At 37.0% G+C, this 16,557-nt stretch overlaps 3 protein-coding genes across 5 annotated transcripts in view; 2 read left to right on the top strand and 1 right to left on the bottom strand.

The window, feature by feature from the left end:
* The first annotated feature begins 5,375 nt into the window (after window positions 1-5,375).
* On the top strand, window positions 5,376-7,663 carry lepb (leptin b). 2 transcript variants are annotated; one of them, XM_026148303.1, is made up of 3 exons: window positions 5,376-6,311; window positions 6,474-6,624; window positions 6,770-7,663. In XM_026148303.1, the coding sequence occupies exons 2-3, from the start codon at window positions 6,475-6,477 to the stop codon at window positions 7,079-7,081; spliced, it is 462 nt and encodes a 153-aa protein (XP_026004088.1). In that variant the 5' UTR covers window positions 5,376-6,311; window position 6,474; the 3' UTR covers window positions 7,082-7,663. The 2 variants fall into 2 exon arrangements, with proteins under 2 accessions (XP_026004088.1, XP_026004087.1); XM_026148302.1 differs by having other exon boundaries at window positions 5,376-6,624.
* Window positions 7,664-11,723: 4,060 nt separating this feature from the next.
* LOC113008707 (uncharacterized) lies at window positions 11,724-15,511 on the bottom strand. Of its 2 annotated transcripts, none has more exons than XM_026146340.1 (3): window positions 15,025-15,511; window positions 12,966-13,597; window positions 11,724-12,146 (listed from the first exon to the last, which is right to left on the bottom strand). In XM_026146340.1, exons 1-3 carry the CDS (start codon window positions 15,048-15,050, stop codon window positions 11,785-11,787), a joined length of 1,020 nt encoding a protein of 339 aa, XP_026002125.1. In that variant the 5' UTR covers window positions 15,051-15,511; the 3' UTR covers window positions 11,724-11,784. The 2 variants fall into 2 exon arrangements, with proteins under 2 accessions (XP_026002125.1, XP_026002126.1); XM_026146341.1 differs by having other exon boundaries at window positions 11,724-12,056.
* A 73-nt stretch (window positions 15,512-15,584) lies between these two features.
* Window positions 15,585-16,557, top strand: part of prrt4b (proline rich transmembrane protein 4b) — a 32,571-nt gene continuing 31,598 nt past the window's right edge. The window contains exon 1 of the mRNA XM_026146331.1: window positions 15,585-15,674. The gene's annotated coding sequence lies outside the window, so the exon portion shown is untranslated. The remainder of the gene's footprint in view (window positions 15,675-16,557) is intronic.

Genomic DNA, 16,557 nt, shown 5'->3' with positions numbered 1-16,557 from the left:
CAAACTAACTACAGTAAATACCTGGAAAACACCACACAGTTGTTTGAAATGTAGTTTATTGTAATTCACAAATAAGACCCTTTAAAAATTCAAGGACTTAAATGCTGCGATGTTATGTTTCATAGAAGATTTAAAGCTCAAAAGAAAATTCATAACAGGGGAAGAATTTTACACTGTGCCGAGAGTCAAAACAAACGGGGAAACCGCTCATCTCTGGGTGAGTATAGCCATCCAGAGGATGGATTGAGAACTGCAAGACATGGATCTCTGTTACAAAGACTAACGGAAGAATTTTAAAAAGCACAGAATAATTCTTAACAGTAAAGTTTCTTCCTGAAATGTTTTCACAAGGATTAAGGGTTGATAGAAACCTTACTCAGTATGTCCAAATGCATACTGGCAGTCTCCTCCCTATGAGGTATTCAACACAAGATTACGGTAAAAGGCTGTAAATGTGAACACTTTCATGCCTTGTTTAATTTACCAAAACATACTTTCAAAGATCATGTCTGTGTTTTTATTCTCAATCTTGCCAAGTACTATTCATTTATTGTGAGTTGGCTCAGCAGAAAAGAAATCCATGTATTTGTGCTGCTGGCAGGAGTGGAAAAATTATTGTTATTCCAACCTCTGGAAATGACGCAAAAGAAAGAATCATGCACATCTGTTAGTTGTCTTTAGCAGTTTAATCATTATCTTTCTGTAGTTTAGGATTTCTGAAATCAGAACACACAAATGTAGTTACATGAAATGTAATTAAAATGTGCATACTGTCACGGTGATGGGCGGACTCAGGCACAGACTTTATTAATCACTCCGGTGCGCTATGTACACGTGAAGGGGGGGGGGGGGGGGACACCAGGGTCCCGGGGATCAATAGGCCGGGGAAACACACTTTTTCACACTTGCTCCGCTCCTTGTCCAAACACTCCTCACACGAGCAACCCACTCACACTCACGGGGTCCAGGAGTCGAAACGGGCGGGTCCAGATAAATCTATAAACATAGACGAGGGTAAGTAGGCGGCAAGCACGGGAACAACTGATTCACAATGAAGCCAGGCAATACTGACGAGGGTTACTCAATATTCCAGCGACGAATAGCTCAGAGCCCCAGCCATAAGAAGAGCCAGAGATCAACTGCAATTCACTCGAGATCAGCTGCAGGTGCGTGGGTCAAGGGCGGGAGCCCAATCAGAGCTCCACCCAGGCAGACAGGTAGGAGAGAGAGAAAAACAACAAACACTTGTGGCCACACTGGGCTGGCCAGGGAGGCACAGGGACCATCACACATACCACAGGTCGAGTTAGGAAGAAATGTATGCATAGAGTACACAGGTGTGATCTTATTTTCAGACAAGAAAATTACACGCCAGTGGATCACAACTTTGTAACTTTGGTATACTATCTGAAACTGAGAGCTACATATTATCAAGGTACGAAAATACGAGATATTTCTTTTGTTCTAAATGGGAGAACAAAATTAAAAAAATATTTACATATACAGTTTTCTTTCAGGTCTTAAAAGTAGGTAAATACAACCTCAGATGAACAACATCACATCATGTATTACTCTGTCATAATGTAGTCAACAAAAACGTATCTAAGAATGAAGAATGCAGAAATGTGTGAAAAACTAAAGGGATTGCATGATACAATAGGAAGTAGAGGCACCCTGAACAACAATAACTTGAAGTAATGACTTCATCAGTAGCTCACATCATTGTGGAGCAATTTTGTCCCACTCTTCTTTACTATGTTGCTTCCATTCATTGAGGTTTGCAGTCATTCATTTATTCTTTCATTCAATCTGGTTAAGATTTGGACTTTGACTGGGCCATTGAGACATCTTAAATATTGTCTTTTTCACTTATTCTTTTGTATGATTTGCTGTTTTGAAATCAGTGTCCTTATGATGACCCGTGCTGTGTTCGATTTTCTGCAAATGTGGTGTGGTGTGTTCTGGCCAAATATCTCCACTTTGGTCTCATCAGTCCAAAGGACATTGCTCCATAAGTCCTGTGGTTTGGTCGAAGGCAGCTTTGCAAACTTAACCTGTGCTGCCATATTCTTTTTAAAGGAGAGGGTTCTCTTCTGGCAACGCTTCCAAACCTTCTAATGTTATTGTCATGAACTTTAACATTAACATGCTAACAGAGGCCTGTAGGGTCTATGATTTAGCTCTTGGGTTTTTTGCAGTTTTTCTGAGCATTGGACAAGCTGACCTTGAGTCAAGGCCGAATTTGCAGGGATTTCTACTCCTGGGCAGATTGCCAACTGTCTTGAATGTGTTCCACTCATGAATATTCTTTCTTACTGTAGCAACAATTGCTTCTCTAAGATCTTTACTGGTGTCTTTCCTCATTGGCATTGTGCTACCATACACCTGAATGCTACTGACCAAGCTAGCAAAACTTGTGCTTTTATAGAGCACAATCTGAGATTGTATTTCACTAATTACATGACCTTCTAAGGACTAGGTTATCTTTATTATGTCCTAACACATAAAACATTACAATTGAAAGTGGGGGTACTTTCTCATGTCTCTATACTTCAGAGAAATATTCAAATTTAAATGACAAGGCCAATTTTTCCTACTGATCTTTGATCATTTATTTTTATCTATTAATAGAGGTAAAGTTAAGTGAAGCTTTAGCTTTTTAAAACAAATTGAAGTTAATTTTAGTATGTTGCAGGAACTCATACTAAAGGAGGCTTTAGTAACCACAGCAGTTGCACTGCACTCATGTGATGATGTTTAGTATGCTAATATGCTAACATGTGATGATGTTTAGCATGCTAACATTGACTACTACATGGTGTTGGAACCAACACAAAGCATAGCTGAGGCTGATGGAACTAACATTTGCTTTCCAACTGCAAGACTTGGAAGTCGAGGCGTAAAACTCAAAAACAGCTTTATTGTAAGCCCTAACAAAACACAAAACAATAATACTTGATTAAAAACACAAAACACGGAGAGACACAAGTAAGAGGGACAACACAGCAAAGAACAAATGGAGAGTAAGACTATATGTAAACACCAGGTCATTAGGGAGATGGGAAACAGCGGGGAACATAGATGAACGGAATCTGACTAACACCACGAGGGAAGCAAAACTAAGAATTCATACAAGACAAGAGCCTATCAAAATAAAACAGGAAGTAACAAACACTGAGACAAGGACTAAGAAACCAAATAGGGACACGACTGGTTAGACAGAGAGGTAATGTTCCATAGCAGACGCAGAGGACAAGACACAGAGACAAAGCTGAGACACAAAACTAACATTATAACACAAGAAACTATGATAAAGGAATCTAGATAACAAACTCAGAGACACTTATGAAGAACTAACTAAAGAGTACAAAGTATAAACTTGAATCATCTTTTAATGCAGAAGAAATAATCACAAGATCGCAACAAAACTCAAAACATCCCAAAACTCAAAACGCTGGGTCAAAGACCCAGGACCATGATATTAAATGTATATAAAACTGTGGGGAAAGTGATTTACAAAGAGCAGGTTGAAAGTGAGCTAAGTGAGGTAAGTGATATCACATATAAATCTGTCAAAAGGAGGCCAGAACATTTCATTTTAATAGCTGATTTCTTTTTAAAGGTCAGTCCTGTGAATCCTGTCTGCGATGACTAATCTTTTGGGAGGTTTAAATCCTCTGCAATCATGCAATAATGCTTTAGTCATGTGTGTTAAACCACAACTATTTCCTTTGTAGACGAGTCACTTGGTTTCAAAAAGCCAAGTATGGGTGGTAAAGGTCAAATTCACTTGGTGCTCCGTCATGTTAACTTACTGGAAGTGACCTGAATACACTTTCCAGTTTTCTCCTCCCACTTGCCCATTTTTGCCTCAATGTATCATCTACTTTAAAAACAAAGTATTTCCATCTGCACTATGTTATTTCTGTAATACAAAGGAGTAACGTGGAGTACATATTATGATACGTACCATCTCAATATATTACCAACAACGATTAAAATTATGGGCATCAGCAACTATAGGATCGGCTTGGTATGACCTCTGAGTTTAAGGGGAGATTGATGCATGATGACAAATCCAGCCAAGCTGTGCTTGTGAAAAGAAAAGAAAAGTGAACAAAGCAAAAAAGAAGAATCTGTTTAGTGGAATATGTCATATAATTATCCACTTTTCTATCAGGAAAAGATGGGGAAAATTGCCTTTATATACCACAAGTTTGTTAGATAGTAAGACAGAAAGTTGCATAAATACAGCTTAATTATGGAGCATTGTGTTTTCTTTTTATTTTCAACTTTCATTATCTGTGACTGTCATCTTTCCAAAGAACTCAGTCTCTTTAATTTGAAGACCAGCTCAGATTAATTGTGGTTGTTATTATTATAATAAACATAATTACTATAGTATAATTATTATTATAAGCTGTCAACATGATCAGCTTAAGGACTGATTACCTTCTTCACAAACATATTCCATATAAATATACACACGTATGTATGTATATATATATATATATATATACATTTAATTTGAAGATATATATATATATATATATATATATATATATATATATATATATATATATATATATATATATATATAAGAAGTCCAGTGAAAAAAGTCCCTTTTTGTTATTTTCTTTGTAATTTTCTTCAATGTAATATTTTTCTTCTTGTTGACAGAGAAAGTTTCTACCAACAAAGGATGATTTAAGGATGTTTTAAGAAGTAAGCTAAAGTGAATGTGCAGGTTTAGCAGGGTTTTATTAGGACAGGGGTGAATAAAGATATTGTTATTACCCACATTTTCCTAAACCTGCAAACCCGGGAAGTTCAACTCGCAACTTAAATATTTAGACTAAAGCAGATATCAAATGCTTTTTAAAAAAATATCTGAAACACTCTATTGCTCAGTTCTTTTTTTATACCCCCGTACACAAATTTACTGGTCAGCCAGAGAAGTTTTCAGTGCATTAGGAATAAGTCATATGTATGTTATGAAGATTGTTTACAGGTACAGAGAAAATGATTCATTGTGAATTAAATTAGTTACAGACATGCTATCCCTGCAATGACGCATCTGACTTACAAAAAGTGTGTTCTCTTGCATTTTCTTGCTTTTTCGGTTTTAAGCTTCTGTTGTGTGGTACATAAAAAGAAGTATAGGTATATTTACATGTATAGAGAACACGATTCATAGTGAATTAAATTAGTTACAGACATGCTATCCCTGCCTTACAAAAAGACGTTCTGCCATGACCTGAGAACTTAACTGAGAACCTAAACAGACAACCCAGAAAATATTTTAGTATTTTAGTATTTATTTATTTATTGTCATTGTCAAGAACAATGAAATTGCGTTTGGGGCTTCCATACAACCCAAAAAAAAAAAAAAATAGCTTGTCAACATGTAAACTAGCTATCAAAAAAGAAAACAAACACGGAAGCAATCAGATAAAACGGTCTATTTACCTCGACGGTACCCTGTAAAGGTTTGAAGTCCAAGATTTTAGTGGTTTTCCAGTCATCGGCAGATTCAAAGGTTTCAGTGTTCAAGGATCTTCCACACTGTTCCACTTAACTCTCATGCCGTCACTGGTTTTATTACTGATTCCATTCCTGATCACGGCTAGTGAACTCTCAATGAAGTGAAGCTCTGACTGAAGACAAATAATGGTAAAATGAAAAGAATGAACAGAATATACTCCCTTTCATACACACAGATGAGTCACAGTAACACCAAGACAACATTCAAAATTCAAAATCATACCGATATAACGTTATTTGTTTCCATACTGCATCAAATTTTTTTCCAGCAGACATTTTGCAACTCACAACTGTTTATCAGAAATATTAGAACAAGAGCTGATAGGATGACTCACTTATACTAAACAAGAAGAGTTCAAATAGCACTACATACACATTTTCTTTTAAACAGCTGTACTGCATGCACTCTGCACTGTGTCAGTCTGCCTACACATTTTCCAGTAACTCAAAGTTAAGATTAAAGTGTTACATTAACAACTGGCTTATACTAACATTGTTAATGATCATCTTAGGGGGGAAAAAAATAAGAACATGTGTGTCTGAGTCAGAGTGATCTGTTTTCTTATTGATATTTAATGGGAATTTCCTTTTTAATCAGTGCATGTTAAGAAGTTGACCTACAAGGGTCAGGCTTACGTTTAAGATGTATCGTGGGGGGGATAGAGGAGGAGAACAGACCGAGGCAAGACTGAAGTGCAGGGCAGACTATTTAAATGTTGGAAACCTGCAAAGAAGCCAGTTAGAGGAGCACATTTCAAGAAATCCAGGTAAGAGATTAGATTTTTTTTTCCCCACAGTAAATGCAAAAAATATCCAGAGGAAGACGTTATTAAGGTTATACTTTTTTTTTTCTGCATGTTTTTATTATGTCTTTGTTTATATGGCTTTTTTCTTTTTGTCTATTTAATGAATTCGTTTTTCCTTTTTAGGATGCGTAACATTCTGGCCCTTCTCTGCGTCTTTCTTATGGCAGCTCATCAGAGCACTAGTCTTCTCACAAAGGGAGAATCCATCAGAAACACCATACACAACATTGTAAACATTGCTCAGATAACCCTTGTCCACATTAAGAAACTAAAGGTACCAATATATTGATTATTTTTATGTTAATGCGATTTGCTGTTTATTTTCATTGCGTATACTGTTTTCTGCCTAAATTTTCTCATTGAGGAATGTTTTTATTCAATATTAAACTAAGCTTATGTATTATTTTTTTTATTCTTAGTTGCTGGCTTCACCGATAGGTGTTCCCCCTCCTTCCATTGTAGGACTAAGTAATATAAGCCATGAGCTTGGAGTTTTGGATATTGAACTGCAGCAGCACCCTTTCCTCATCCAGATTCAGGCTGATGTCTCCAGCTTGGAAGGAAGGGTGCGCTCCCTCGCCTTCTCAATGGAGTGTCCCCTTAAGCCCAAACCAGCAGTACAGATGAATGAGAGTGTGTTCCCAGAAAGCCACCTTTACATGACAGTGACAAAGGTGCAGCACTACCTAGAGGAACTTCTTCTCAACAAGGGCAAACTCAAGCTCTGCTAACAAATTTAAGCTTGATGCATATATAGTAAGCCAGGACTTGACCCAGTGTAGGCAAAGGTTAATTTGTCTTTGTGATGCATATTTTCTATACATATAATTACTACGTGGACAACTGTCAGTCGTTAAAAGCATGCAATTAATTCCAATAATTCAGCGATTTGTAATATAATGAAAAAAACTATAAAGGGCATCTTTTATTTCATACAACAAATGTTTTATAGGGTTTTACAGATAGATTAAAATACTCATATATTTTTTAACAAAATACATTTTTTAATACTTTATGGCAAACTGTTTTACACACGTTTGACATGGTGTGTGTTTTGAGGGTCAGGATGGGAAAAATGAGACACTACATAGTACTTGGAGGTTGTGTGAATAAGCATGATTGTGGTCATTTCTGCCAGTAAATAAAACTAATGCAAAGAATTGCATGGTGCTATGAAACTATTGCCAGAGAAAGCATATAAGACCTTTTGATGACTGTGCAATCTTAACTGTTTTTTAGTGGATGCTTGTCTCAGTGGTCTATTGAGCAGAACCATTAAGCGAAAGGTTATTAGGTTGTGTTTAAAAATGAAATGTGTTATTTTTTTGTAATAAAGTTTGCAATAACAAATTCTGTCATGACTGATGCTTTATTTAAAATTTAAAAGATTTAAGTCATGCATTTAAGACTTTTTTCACTTGTGTTACTTTGATAAAAAATCTTTATTAAAATATTATGTATGACATAAAATACAGCTAAACTTAATGGTACAATGATACAGTTTTATAAAATAAAACAAGCCAATAGATATAATAAATTTAAATTTCATATATAATAATCTACAATAATGGCATTAATGTATATCATATGCTGGGAGTAGCATTTTAACCAGCATAAAGAATTAAGTTTGTTTTTTATTATAAAATGTAGTTTTCAGCTATCATGGCTTTATTTTATTTTATTTTATCACATCAAGCTGACTACTCAGATGATAATAATATATTTACAAAAAAACAACAACAACAACAATCCTTTGCTTAAACTTTAAAGAAAAAATTATTATTCTTATATAAGAATTTCTACTAAATTGAATTTAAAAAACAAAACAGATATCATTAGGCAATAATTAGTTCACAATTACCCATATTTCAATCTAATGATTCACTTTCTTCATGAGACACATTCCAATCTAAACACCAAACGGCACAAAAACAGAAACTAACTTACTCATTACTGATTACCCGTGAACTACAAAAGAGCAAGAAGACACTTTAATAACATGCAGCTGTTCAGCAATGAGGAACTACAGAGCAGCCTCTTAGTACGACTGTCTGAAGTGTGTGAGTTGAAGTCAGCAGGACTTCTTTTAGGCTTTTGAAGATTTTTTACTTCTCATCCAAAAGCCACTTTCGAAGAAACAAACAGAAAAACAAAATCTAACCCTCTAATTTTACGGCCATTAAACAACACTAAGCAGAGTATGCTACACGTTTTGAAAATGTTAAAAACTCTGTACCTTATAAGGGAAATGTAACACAAGTCACCACAAATCGATGATGAATAATCACAGCACGAGTGCATGTGTGTGTGAAACGCTAACATAAAAAAGTAAACAGAGTTGAAATTCAAGAACCTTGATAAGGTTTTACAAGGTAAATCAACAGTAAATTCTTACAGATCCACTCTTTTACATTCTAAGAATAAGAATAAGAAGACCTTTATTTATCCCGAGGGAAATTCTTTTGTCACGTACATGCTCAAAGCAGCAGGAGAGACAGAGGAACAGATGAATAAGATATACAATATATACAATAAGAATAGTAGTATACAGTAATATACAGTAGGGAGTCAGTTCTTCATACTACTCAGACATGCAATAAAAAATTACTACATACCTAAAGGGACTAAACACACAAGAGGTGGTGCTTGTAAGCACTTTATGGTAAGTCTGCTTTTTGTGTATTCCAGCTGAGTTCCATGAGATTCCAAAGAAAGTCTAACGATAACACTATAGGATTAAGTTTTTTTTTTAAATATAGACTTATTGGTGTTCCTTGCCTTTACAGTTATCTACACTTGGCCTTCCTCTGAAAGACGAGTGACTGCCAGAAATATCTGTGTGATATGGAGCTGTTTGAGAGCAGTTTGAAAGCATGTTTATTCTATTAACTTATTTATTAAATTTCCATTGATTACTTAGTAAAATTCTCTTTTTTGAATCATACATTAGCCCGTGCTAACAGAGCGTTTAATTGTTATTTCCTGGCGTGAGAGAAGCTTCTGTAATTAGAGAGGAAATGCAGGGTTATTTTTGTGTTAGATAACAGTGGCAGGGAGGAAACAGTGGGTTACTACTAACAGCTGTACTGAAAAGACGTATATACTTCTGTGGACCTGTTTTTTAGTGCTTAGAATTATTAGGCATTCTTAACATTACATTGAAGTTTCTTAGTTATCTGGTCTAATGTGCCTTTGCTACACAACAATGGCAACAACTGTAAGCTGTTAAGATCATACTACAATAAGAGTGAATAACAGTATGGCTTTTTATCACAGAACATCTGGGATGATGTAGAACATAGTTTTATGAACAATGCCAGGAAATAATCAATAATCAAGCACTTCTGGTTCACTTCTTGTGAGAGTGGTCCTAATATATATGAACAACTCTGAGTAACTGCAGTACATATCATTCCTCAAATGTAACTCACACAGAAGTGGATGAAGAGACCTCAAAACACCATCATAAGCTCCTTTTCACACAGAGAGGGTTGCAGACTGAAATTTTTAAAAAGAAATTCAACTAAAAATATTAAAGTTTTCAAAATGTTTATCTTTGTGTTTTCCTAAAATAAACAGCAAGGGTTGAAAACAGACATACTGACTTCAAAGATGGTTGGAAAGAAGTTAAATGACATAGGTTTTATGGAGTTTATGTTTTACTTACCAAGAGTGATTGTGCTTTCATAACATGAGTTCATGTGAATGTTTGAATTACACTGAAAATAAAACAGAAAAGACTAGAAAACAGGTCTAATTCTAAGCAAACGTTATTGTAAGTCCAAATTGCTAAAATAGATTAAAAGATATGGTTGGAATAAACATGTGTAGATAAGCTAAACTAGCTAAGATGATATGCTTGGGGTAAGAAAAATATTTTTGCTTTAGCACATATATTTTCAGCATTTCTTTAGTATTAGATTTAACTTTGCTACCCTCCTTTAGTTAAAGACTAACAGTAAGCCTTTGGTTGCACTTATACACACATTATAAACCCATTTATATATTGTACTTTTTTCAACTTGGAATAAATTTCCCACTAACTTCCAGGTCCACCCATTCACATTCAAAGAAAACTATCCTTTTTCCACATTATGAAGTACCCGATTTCATCATTAAAAGGAAAAATTTGGAAAAGAAATATCAGATAGACTAAATATCATAATAATAATAATAAAATAAACAAATATATATGTGTATAAAAGTAATTAAAATGACTTAAATGATAAACCAGTTACAAGACTTCCAAGTAATTATTTTTTTGGCCTTTTTTAAGTTTATTAGATGGACACAGTATAGACAACAGGGAGGTGGGGGCAGAGAGAGAGGAGAAGGCATGCGGCAAAGGGCTGCGGGTGCTACTCAAACCCAGGCCGGCCGTTCTCAGCCGTATGGCATGTGGTCGCTCGCTCAACGCACTGAGCTAAACCAGCGCCGACTTTCAAGAAGTTCTTAGTAGAAGTGAGACCATGTTGGCAATTTTTTATATGGAAAAAACTCACAAGTAAAAGTCCTGTTCCAAGCAGCGCAATTGAAATATTTTATTTCACTCAATGTGCAGCAACCACATCTCTGGTAAGAGTACCAACAGTTTATCAAAGCTTTTGAATTGTTTAAAGTGCAAAATAATCCATAACATAAGCACACAGGTAAATAACATCAGTTTTTTTAAAATAACTTAAAATACAACTTTACTTAACAGCAAGCAACAAAAATTCAAACAATGAATATGCAAAAGAGTGTTACGGCCCTGGGCCTTGGAGGAAGTGAGACTGCCCTTTTGTTTATGCAAATCTAAGTGTGCCAGGACTCGTGGATGACTGGCTGCTGGGAGTCCTGTGCCAGCCTTCTTTTATGCAGATCAAAGTGTGCCAGACTGCGTGGACGATTGGCTGCCTGGAGATCCAATGACACTCCAAGACCAACTGACTGGCTGATTGTCTGCACCTGGGAGTATAAAAACGCTGAAGATTCACACTGAGGGGAACTGCTGTGCTGACGTGAACGTGCAGTGTCCTCCTCGTCTGCCTAGCATTTGAACTCCATTTGTAAACTCTGAGATACAGCTGACCTTAGTTTTGTTAGAGTCTTGTGTTTGCTGGCTCAGCTTAGTTAACCCTTAGTTTTTATTCTTGCCTGTTCTTTTCTTTGTGTATTAATTATTTGCCCGGTGGTCTGTTGAACAGCCCCGTCGGTTTTTAGTTTAACGTTTGCAATAAAACCCCTTATTTACTCTGACTTCGTGAGTGGGCTTGTGTATGTTTCTCCCCACCTGTCGCCTAGCAGAGGGGGTCGTAACAAAGAGAGAAAAAATACTTCTCATTTTAATTAATAACAAAGCTAAAGGAAAAAAAATCAAAGTGCATTCTTTTTTAAATCATAAAACTTATTTTGTTTTTTAATATTTGGTGGTGGTGTATTTTTACCTCCCCTCTTAGATTGTTTTTTTACAGGAGGAAATGGGCAGCGAGTTCAAAAAGTGTTGCAGGGTGGAGAGGTAATCATCTGGGTGGCAGCGCAAGTGGGCCGCATGTATCGACTTCTTCCACTTTCTGCTGTGCACGTCCACTCCTCTCTGTCTCCAGACGTCAATCAGCTTTTCCATCACTGCAGTGTTGCACATTGCATCGTTTTCACTGAAGAAGAAGAGAGCGGGAGCGGTAACTGGGCTGTTGTGGAACACTTGGATGCTGGTCTCATAGAAGTCTGCCGTGTGGGTTTTGAAAAGCCAGAAGTAAAGCATGGCAGTGTTTTTGACAAAGCTCTCAAAACGTGGCACCAGAGTTCTACCAATGCCTGAATAAAAAATGTAAAAAAAAAAAACAAATTTAAAAAAAAAAAAAACACAAGAGAGTAAATAGTTTAGAGTTTTAAAGCTTTACTCTTATGTAGGCCGTGTATCAAAAATAACCTAGACCTATATAGCTAAGTCCTAAAATGGCCAGCTGTAGGGCAAAATCAAATATTATTACCTCCTTTTTAGTGCTTTTGTTGTGTTGATGATCCAATCCAATACCTGACAAGTAATGTCATGGCTTACCCTGTAGTCAAACACACCAACAAGTCTGTGCTCCAGTTCTTCTGATTGCAATTCTAGCCTTTTTCTTTGTAACCTAACGTAACTCTAATTACCAGGTGCTTTGCGTCCATGTTGTCAGAAGTTTACATGCATCATGGGCATGAATTTGATGGAAATTTTGCACTTCTAACAGACTTTTGATTTCTTCAAAATGTTCTTTTTCCTCTTTGGAATCTTTAAGGACTTCAAAAAACAAAAGAAAAGAATTGGGTGCACATGTTTGAATTTATTTTAATTTAAATAAATGAGGTTTTAGATGGTAGTACAGTAACTACACAGTGTGAATGCCAGTTAATTTTTTTTAGAAAACTAGACAGAACTAGCGGCTTAGATAGAACCTGATAAAAATCCCAAATGTTAAATGGATAAACTGCTTGCAGACACAGCCCTAAAGCCGATTAAAACAAGCAGCTAGAGAGAACTCCTGACAAACTGGAGCAGTGGGTCGATCGGCTAATAAATTATGTAAAGATCTGACACACGTATCCAACACAAAAGTGAACTGCAACCGAATATACTAGATCACTCTCACTCACCTATCGCCATGTGGTCCAGTGTGCCGACCACTAAGCTGTCATAGATGTGTCCCATCATCCTCTGTGCCAGGCCTCCATGTTTTTTTGGTTCTTGGACAATGTGGGTGAGGATTTGAGTGAAAGTGTAGCCACCGATGGAAGAAGCATGAACCAGCATCACCCTCCCTGCGAAGGGAGGGTTCTCCAGAATTTTCAGAACCTCCAATCCATACTCAAGCCCCCATCGAGGCCACAGGAAATGCATCACACTGCTCTGAACCAGGAGGACATCCATGCCACGGTCCAGATAAAGGTCCCGGTACTTAGCCATTCCCCCTGGTTGGGCTCCAAGCCAGGAGAAGAAAACCAGAAGTGGACGAGAAGTGGACGAAGAATATGATTGTTTTTGGTAGGAGACAGATGTGTTTGACGGTGAATCTGAGAGGAGTGTAGAGGAGGCTTCTGCAGATGGTGAAACAGGGAACGTGGGGCAAAGAGCTGCAGAATCTTGAAAATTTTTGGCAAGACATTCTGTTTCGCAACCTGTACCAGTGAGTGGAGTGTAATAATAGGTTATGCCATTGCAGATCGTTTTGGCTATTAAATGTCGTCTGTTAACTTTATCCGACTTGGTTGCATCAGTCCTTATGAGGCTGAAAAAGAGGCCAGATTGAAACATGAATACTTTCCACAGTTCACCAGAGAAACATCACAGAACAACAGACTATAACATTCACTTGGCTAAGGATTTGCAAACATATCCTCAGAGGACCCAGAGAACTCAAAGACTGATTATTGTCATTATCTGTTGTGACTGTCACCACAAACAGTAATTCATGGAGAATTCTTTGAGGTTAAATTAACTTTAATTCCCATCGTAGGACTGAAATTATGGACAAACAAAATGACTATAATAAAGTCATCAGTATGGTTTTAAAGGAAGGAAGTTTATTTATTGTGCCAGATGGCCATTTGTTTAACTTCAATGTAAAATCATTTTACCTTATTTAATGCCATCATTTCCATTTTAATGACATTATTTTTACATAGCCTGTGAGTGCAGTGGTTCACATGATCAATTTTCCATGCATTAGACTCAACAGACTGTTTATTTACATGCGTTTTTAAAAGACTTAATTTATATTGGAAACATGTTTACTGTGTTAAGTTTTATTTCTAGATGATGATGTTGAAGCCATGTAATCATCATTAGTGGACTACATGCAACTGAGATGCATAGCAGGCCAAGGTTTTTGCATGTCAGTGTGCACTTCCTATTTGAGTCTGGCCCATTTTATGTGTAAAATTATGTCGTTTTAAAGGAAATAATACAAGAAATCAAATAACTAATTGGAGGTTGTTCGCTACTATGGATGACGGAAAGGAAAAGTCAGCTGTAAACCATCTTCTTGCCTCACCTGAATGAGTGTAACTTTACCAGGTTGTTAATTTGACCTACACAGAAAACACCTGATTAAAGTGACACATTCACCCCTTCATTTCATCGATGGATCCATTTCCGTGATCACAAAAACTTCACGCATGGCATTTAGCTATATATTTGGCTTTATTGTGTCACCTCCTTGTAATTGTACTTTTTTAACACCTTAGACTTTTATAAACCGTAGTTTAAGTCAATTTTGCACCATCTTTCTTGGCTCTTTACTGGTGGTGCTCTATAGCGACACGCTGGCAAAACGAATGCGTGACCTTGGTTGTTAATATTTTTTACTGCGTTCTTGACGCACACCTAAAGCTCCACGCCGATCCACTGATTACCGTATTGTTTGAACATGTGATTAACAGACTTTAGGAAAATGATCCACACATAGCATTACAGCTTGCTTTATACCTCTGCTGCTTTTACCAACGCGTGCACTGAGTGAAGTGAATCCTGGGGGATAATTTCAGAGCATTACTGGGTCACGCGAGGACACGTCACATCTTTTGTCTACCTTTGTTTCAGTGGATATTCGTGCAAAGAGCAGTAAGCAGGGCATGCACAAGTAATGCCAAAACAACATGATGTATCTGTCTACATATATATAGATAGACACATATGTATATATTTATATTTTACCCTGTGGAGAACAGCAGGTTTCCCATTCTGAGAGACTTAGGTGTGTCCGTCTCCTCCTGGTATTCTGAAAAAAATTACTTCTGAGAGTCGTTTAGATCTGCTAAGGCGTTATAACGTAGCAACGGATAACCCCGGATGTTTGACTGACAGTCAAGAGTCCGCCTCTCTTCCACCGGCTCTTGCCGCCCCTTTAACTCCCGCAGTCCTCCGTGAGCGGTTTCTTGTCCGCGTGCTGCAGTACGTCTGCTCGGTCCCATCAAACGAGCGGAAACAAAGCGCATAAAAGATCGCCTAACGGATAAGACACAATGTGAAAGCAACAACTATTAGTGATGAATAATATAAGACGAGGTGTTCAATAAAAATTCTTGTTTGACCCTTTAACATCGGAACGCGAAGGTATTTATAGCGTCAAGGGCTCAGTGCACCTGGATCCCGTGGCGATAACGCATGCCCTGGTCACACTGACCCGACAGGCTTCATGTGGCTAAATAGGGAAGCACAGAAATCCACAAGGTTATTTGTTCTGACATACCAACCAGTTAACTCCAAAACGTCTGATGGGCCACGAGATGGAGCCAGAGAGCCACATAGATTTCAGAGAAACAACTTTGTGCTGATGCAGTGGGTGGCACTGACACGGCAAAAAGGTTGTATTATAGTATATTAAATATTCCCGGTAGCTTCATGTTGTGCACAGTTAGTTGTATGTGTGTGTCATGGTGTTAGTTTCCTGTTCGGGATTTCCCTGTTTAATTTTGCAATTCTTAGTCCGTTTACACGCTTTCCAGTTTTGCTTCCTGTATTTGTTGTTCTTTCCCCCTTTTCTGATCGTTTGTCCTCAATACCTGTCACCTGAGTTTAGTCTCCCTCACCTGTTCCCTATCAGCTGATTGCTCACTTGGGAATAAATGTACTCCCAGTTTTAATTTGTTTACTGTGGAAAGTCCCCTCCTGTGTGTTAATTTGTGTTTGAGTGTGAACTCTGGACTATGTCAGGGACTTTAGCTTTTGCCTGCTCATCATTTTGATTGTTTGCTACATTATATGATTCCCCATGTATAACCTTTGCCTGCTTTTTGTTTTTGTTTTTTTAATTATAATTATTTCGACGTTAAACTTTAACTCTGTTCTCTGTGTGCCCTGCATTTCCATCCTCTTCCTCCATGTCTCTCAGAATAACCTGCTATATATGTTTATTATGTGTTGTCGTCTTTGCCTTTCTTTACGACAAATTGTTCTTACAGCAAAATCTAATTTTGTAGAGTTATTTTAGACAGTGGGGAATTCCAGAATCTAGAAAGCTATGCCAGCAACATGTTGATGTAATTCATCCTTTAAGAAGCTTCCAGATTAAAATTGTTACATCCTGCACAGTAAGACAGTATTAAATATGTTTTATCTACACAAAATATAACAGATATACCAAACTCAGGCATAAATACCTGAATTCAAAATTATGTAGAGTTCAAGAATCTGAGTCTATGTTCTTAACTTTAAGTTTACATTTGAGATCGTCTCAATGGGGATTCC

This window comes from Astatotilapia calliptera, chromosome 17, assembly GCF_900246225.1.
Source record: "Astatotilapia calliptera chromosome 17, fAstCal1.2, whole genome shotgun sequence".
Lineage (NCBI taxonomy): Eukaryota > Metazoa > Chordata > Actinopteri > Cichliformes > Cichlidae > Astatotilapia > Astatotilapia calliptera.
The sequence above is the reverse complement of the archived record's forward strand: the minus strand, read 5'-3'. Positions and strand labels throughout refer to the sequence as shown.

Excerpts from the sequence above, each read along its gene's own strand:
- LOC113008707 (XM_026146340.1), bottom strand. The coding sequence starts at position 15,050 with ATGGGAAACCTGCTGTTCTCCACAGG. Across the intron at positions 13,598-15,024 it reads AACCTGCTGTTCTCCACAGG|CCTCATAAGGACTGATGCAA; the intron begins GTAAAATATAAA and ends CCTCTTTTTCAG. Across the intron at positions 12,147-12,965 it reads ACTGGACCACATGGCGATAG|GCATTGGTAGAACTCTGGTG; the intron begins GTGAGTGAGAGT and ends TTTTTTATTCAG.
- lepb (XM_026148302.1), top strand. The coding sequence starts at position 6,400 with ATGTTTTTATTATGTCTTTGTTTATATGGCTTTTTTCTTTTTGTCTAT. Across the intron at positions 6,625-6,769 it reads TCCACATTAAGAAACTAAAG|TTGCTGGCTTCACCGATAGG; the intron begins GTACCAATATAT and ends TTTTATTCTTAG.